The sequence below is a fragment of the Acanthisitta chloris genome, unplaced genomic scaffold, assembly GCF_000695815.1.
Source record: "Acanthisitta chloris isolate BGI_N310 unplaced genomic scaffold, ASM69581v1 scaffold25226, whole genome shotgun sequence".
Classification (NCBI taxonomy): Eukaryota; Metazoa; Chordata; class Aves; order Passeriformes; family Acanthisittidae; genus Acanthisitta; species Acanthisitta chloris.
In genome coordinates, this window is record NW_008680153.1 from 441 (window position 1) to 6,251 (window position 5,811).

General features: G+C 42.7%; 1 protein-coding gene across 1 annotated transcript; it reads left to right on the plus strand.

Annotated features, from left to right (window-relative positions):
• Nucleotides 1-584: 584 nt before the first annotated feature.
• MTFMT (mitochondrial methionyl-tRNA formyltransferase) lies at nucleotides 585-5,811 on the plus strand (the record flags this gene model as incomplete). The annotated part of the gene is made up of 8 exons (XM_009077620.1): nucleotides 585-797; nucleotides 1,758-1,880; nucleotides 2,631-2,733; nucleotides 3,255-3,330; nucleotides 3,865-3,956; nucleotides 4,492-4,573; nucleotides 4,972-5,054; nucleotides 5,364-5,811. Coding segments are annotated over 8 exons (982 nt in total), but the record flags the coding sequence as incomplete, so codon positions are not given.

The following is a 5,811-nucleotide window of genomic DNA, read 5'->3' on the forward strand; positions in this document are numbered from 1 at the left end:
AAACACCAGCTCTATACATATATATGCACACATATAGAGAATTGTAGAATAGACTCATAGAACCATCAAAGTTGGAGGAGACCTCTAAGGTTATCGAGTCCAACCTGTCACTGCTTTAACCCTTAAACAATATCCTCCAGCACCAAATCCAGACACCTCTTAAACACCTCCAGGAATGGTGACTCCACCACCTTCCTGGGTAGTATCCCAGTGCCTGAACACCCTAACAGGGGTGGTGGATGAGGTGGTGTCAGGTGGGAGAGATTGTGGGTTGGGCAGAGGATGGTAGGGAAGAGGAGGGGAAAGAACCTTAGGGTGGGACAGGGACCACGAGTTGGTCCACAGATCAGGATCAAAGCGGGGGCAGAGACTATGGAGATTGGTGAGAAGGTTTGGGACAGAAAAAAGGGAGCTGGGTTGGGAGTTGAAGGTAAGGTCAGGGAAGGGGGACTGGGGACCAAGGAGGGGATGGGAGGTGGAGGGGCAGGTGCTGTGGAAGGGCACAGCGAGGCATGGAGGTGACCCAGCCCTTGCCTCTGCCTTGCTCTGCCTTTGGGAGGTTGTTAACACCTTGTTCTCCCCAGAGAGCCTAGCGAGGACTCGCTGGTGTCCCGGCTGGAGGTGGTGACGCTGCCCTCCCGCCTGCCAGGGGAGCTGCCCGTGAGGAGCTGTGCCCGGGAGCTGCAGCTGCCTGTTCACGAGTGGCCACACACGGGGCCTGCAGGGCACTTTGATGTGGGTGTGGTGGCATCTTTCGGTCGTCTCCTGAGCGAGGACCTGATTCTGCAGTTCCCATAGTGAGTGAGTGGACAGGACGTCTGTCACTGCTGTGTTGGCAAAGCTGAGCTCTGGTTTTGAGTTAGCACCTGTGACTTGTAGCAGGTGAAGTCAACTTCCCTGGGTTCATCAGCTTAGCCTGAGCCCTACTTCTGCTGTTGTGAGATAAAAATCACAGAATCATAAAAGTTGGAAGAAACCTATAAGATCATCAAGTCCAACCATTAACTTGTCACTCTACTGTAAACCCTAAACCATATCCTCCAGCTCCAAATCCAGATGCCTGTTAAACACTTCTAGGGATGGTGACTTCACCTCTTCCCTGGGCAATGTTCCAGTGCCTGAACACCCTAACAGGGAAAAAATGTTTCCTGATACCCAGTCTGAATCTCCCCTGTCTCAGCTTGTGGCCATGAAGGTTCACTGTCCTTTGACACATTGATGTAAATTTATGCAAGATACCCAGTCTGAATCTCCCCTGTCTCAGCTTGTGGCCATGAAGGTTCACTGTCCTTTGACACATTGATGTAAATTTATGCAAGTCATAGAACTTTAGGGGTTGGAATGGACCTTAGAGATCATCCAATCCCACCCTTCTGCTCTGGGCAGGGACACCTCCCACCAGAGCAGGTTGCTCAGGGCTTTATCCAGCACTGCCAGGGTTGGGGCAGGCACAGACTCCCAACCTGTGCCAGTGTCTCACCACCCTCACAGGGAAAACTTCTTCCTAATCTCTAACCTAAATGTTCTAACCAAATTTCAGCAGAATGTGTTTACCTTTATTCCTCTCATTTCTCTCTCTGTGTTCACTGAGAACTTGGAATTTATATAGTGTCAATTTTCCTTTAAGTATATATTTAAGCCAGTAACCCTTCAGAAGGTCTGAGCAGAGAGTAGTTTCCCTGTAACACATGTTGCACATCCATTTACACATGCTTCAGGTACTGTTCCTGTTCTAACCTGGAAATGCTTCGTTTCAGTGGTGTGCTGAACATCCATCCCAGCTGTCTCCCACGCTGGCGTGGTCCTGCACCCATAGTCCACACAGTGCTCCATGGGGACAAGGTGGCTGGAGTGACAATCATGGAAATAAGACCAAAAAGGTAAGTTAGATGTCCTTCCCCAAACAACCCACTGTTGCTGTTGCCTCTCAGGACTTTAAATCATCCCTGCTTAAGTCATCGTTTAACTCATTCTTTGTAATCACTTTTTTGTGTCTGTGTGTGTATTTATTGTTAAAATTTGAAACAGAAACTTTTATCTGACCACATGAAATTTGCCACAAGTACAGATATTAGTGAGTGCCTGATTTGCACCCTAAACTCTAGACCTGTTCTTCAGTTCCTGGTGTTATTACGGGGAATGGGACAGGTGGATAGGCTTGGTGTGACAGGACAGGAAAGATCTCTTTTTCAGACTTCAGAATTACCTGCAACCTCCTGTAATGAACAGTGGAGAAGCAATTGCTTGTCTAGGCATGAGAGAGATTATATGTTTTAGTTTCAGCCCAAAATCTGACTTCAAAGGCTCATAAAAACACATTATCATAGTTATCTTCACTTTCTCAGATGCTTGTCTGATTATAGATCTCAGGAAACTGCAAAACAAATTTCCTCTGAATACTTCAGGTAATTTCTTCTGAGATCTCATGTTCTGAACTGTAAATTGTGTGTTCCTATCAATCTCAGCCTGCTGAGGTGGATCTTGCTTGCTGAGATAGATCTGACATTGTTTCCCCTATTAGAGGGAGAAAAGGCCAGTTACTAATGGAGTTCATGTATTGAATGCAGACTTTTGAACTGCTCATTTAGTTTTAGCTTCTCCAGTAAACTTGCATATTTTCTGCCTTGCAGGTTTGATGTAGGTCCAATTATTAAGCAAGAAGAGTTTGCTGTTCCTCCCTGCTGTACTGCACAGGAGCTGGAAGGGATGTTAGCAAAGATAGGTGCAGACATGGTAAGTTCTGTGTCACTTCTGATTAGCACTTTGCTTTTAACATGTGCAAACAGAGTTCTTGTTCTGAGCTGACAGACTTTAAGAGGAGAATGATCTGAAACTTGGTATTTGTGAGCACTTTGCCTTGCTCAGCGGACAGCTCAGTGGTCTGTGATTAGCTGTCAGTCCCATGTGTTGTTGTTCTGCTTCTATTCAGTGAAGAACACGAGTGCTGTGTATGGAAACAGTGCAGGTTCTTCTTTCATTGAAGTGAATATCTGCCTTTTCATCTTAATAATTAGCTTTTGTTTTGTTCTGGGATTAGTATCAGAGAGCTCATCCATGAAAGAATACTTCAGGATGTTTTTAATTATGATTCAGTGGGAAAGATGTCTTTAGTGTGTTTGTGTGTATGATCCAAGTCTTTGTACATACTGACTCAGTTTTCTAAAACCCCACAGTGAAGAATTAAGTATTGTATTTGCTGTTAACAAATATTCTTTCCTTAGCTTGGCTAATATATGCAAACTTTAATTTTGCAGCTGTTAGCAGTTTTGAAAAACTTGCCTGAAAGTTTAAAAAATAAAAAAGAGCAGCCAAAAGAAGGAGTGACATTTGGTAGGTACACATCCTGTTTAATGCAGCTTGTTCATTTCTTCTGTTAGCAGCTGGAAAACTTAAGTTTCCTGCTCTGCTGGGTTGTATTTTTTTTTAGATTCCTTTCTCAGTATGGTCTCTTCATTGCCTTCTGTGGCTTAAAAAGTCATACAGAAGGGAAAAATGCTTTAGAAATCTTCAGTCTTAGTACTTTTTTCCCCCCTCATTGCTCGTACAATATCAAAATCACTAGCTATGTCACAAAATCCGAGTGGGTTTGTTATTCTTCATGGCTATGATGCAGACAAAAGAGTTAGCTGTGCTTGTAAGTATGTTATCAGTTTGCAGTGCAATGGGTAAATAAGAGAACAACTGAGAATAAAGTATAAATAATCCAAATTGAGGTTTTTACAGAGTCTTGGCTCCAGTTGTTGTCCGAGGCACGCACGGCTGGAGGGTAAACGGAGGTTTAAAATAAGACAAAGTCATACAGCTGTTTGCAAAAAGATGCAAACCAAAATATCAAGTCTACTAATTTCTTTTTTTTCCCCATAGCTCCTAAAATCTCTATAGCAAAGAGCTACATAAACTGGGAAGAGCAAACAGCTGCACAAGTGATTCAGCTGCATCGTGCGATAGGAAGCATGGTAAGACTGGGGTTTTTTGAACCCTCGTGTCCCCTGGCGTGGCTGAGCTTGGTGTAGATGTTTCAACTAATGGCTGAAACTGAAGTTTAGTTATTTCAGCCTCTTCTAGTTTTCAAATACTGGTATGATTTGGCATTAGAGGTGGAATTATTGTGGAGGATAATTTTCATGCACTTGATCCCAAGTGTGAAATCAGCTCAATGGTTATATATTGTTTCCTTAGCTCTGAGACTCCCTTGATGTGTTTGGGAGGGTTTGGAACACACAGTGACATCTCTGCCTGACAGTAAACCGTGGAAAGAGCTACAGTGAAGAGCTAATAGCTTATTGCTTAAGTCATTACTGCATATGCTAGTGGTTTGAGATGGGGAAGGGCAAGGAAAACTAGCTAGTAAGGAAAGTCTCTTATCTAGACATATATCTAAATTTCCCCCCTCATGTTACTATCACAGATATCTTGCATAAGAAAAAAACATAGAGAATAGCCTGGAGATCATGAAAATATTCTCAGCATGTCACCTGCTTCTGTTTCCAGTTTCCTTTGCAGACACTCTGGAAAGGCACTACTGTTAAACTTCTGGATTTTGTGGAAGTGGATAATATCCCTGGTCTTGCTGGTATTTACTTTTAAATAATCTGTTAAGTCTTTAAAGTTAAATTAGTCAGGAGATCCTCATCTGATGCTGTTGCCTGGGGATCTTACAAGGAAGCTGTCCCTGTGTATTGTCACTTGAACTGTTTTCTGTAGGAGTCAGGGCTGGGTGGGCTGAGGGATGTGCCAGAGCACACAGGATTAGTGAGTGTTCAATAGATCAGATATGGGTTAGTGCCAGAGAGTGACTGTTCTGATTCTTCCTGCTCATTTGGTTATAATAAAACACAGAATACCATGAAATAGTTTGTGAGCAAAACAGCGACTCAAGATGCTTATCATGCCTCAAAGAGACACAAGGGTTTCAAACTTCTTCTGTACTTGTTGGCATGAAAACACAAGACAATCTTGCTTTGCTTTTAGATCAAACACTGAATGACTGTGGAGCTGTTCCTGGTTCTCTGCTGTTCCATAAAGTGTCCCAAACACTGATAGCTCGCTGCAAGGTAGGTTTTCCCCATTTCTTTTATATCCACTGCCCTAAAGATGAGGTTTTTAGTATTTGTGTGTTGCATAACTGTTGTATTAATTCTCCATTGTCACTCTCTGTACTAGTTTAGATTAGCACCTGGCTTTGTATTTGTTATCTTAACCTTTCAATTTCCACTAACAGGCTTTGCACTTGCAAGCAGCAATGCAACTTGTAAACACGGTGGCATCAAATAAAATAGATTTTAAGCCAGTCTGTGAGAGCTAAAGGTAATTCTACAACATGGAAGAAGCTTACTGCCATTTTTGTTTGTTTTCATTTCTAGGAAGGCTGGGTTGGAATCAGAACAGTTCTATTAAAGAAGAAGCTTACAGCAGTTGACTTCTACAATGGATATATGCACTGTTGGTTCCAGCAGAATCCAAGAACGGTTCACCAGGAATGCAGATTTCAGACACTCAAACTTAGCACATCAAAAAAGACTGAAAGAGAAGGGAATGTTGGCACAGGATATAAAACAATAAATGTACTTTAGAATGTGGAAGATGTCTGTAAGTTAATAGTAATATGAAGTATTTCAAAGCCACCTATAACATTCAACTTAATTTAGGGGTTTCCTCCCAAAGTGTTGGATCTTATTCTCATCTGTGTGTTTTCATCCTGGGTTCCTGATGATACTCCTTCTCCTCCCCCATCAGGGAAGAGAATCAGTGAATGCTGAAGATGGTGAATACATCCCTCTTTCCACGGCTGAGAAATAAATTTATTTTTAT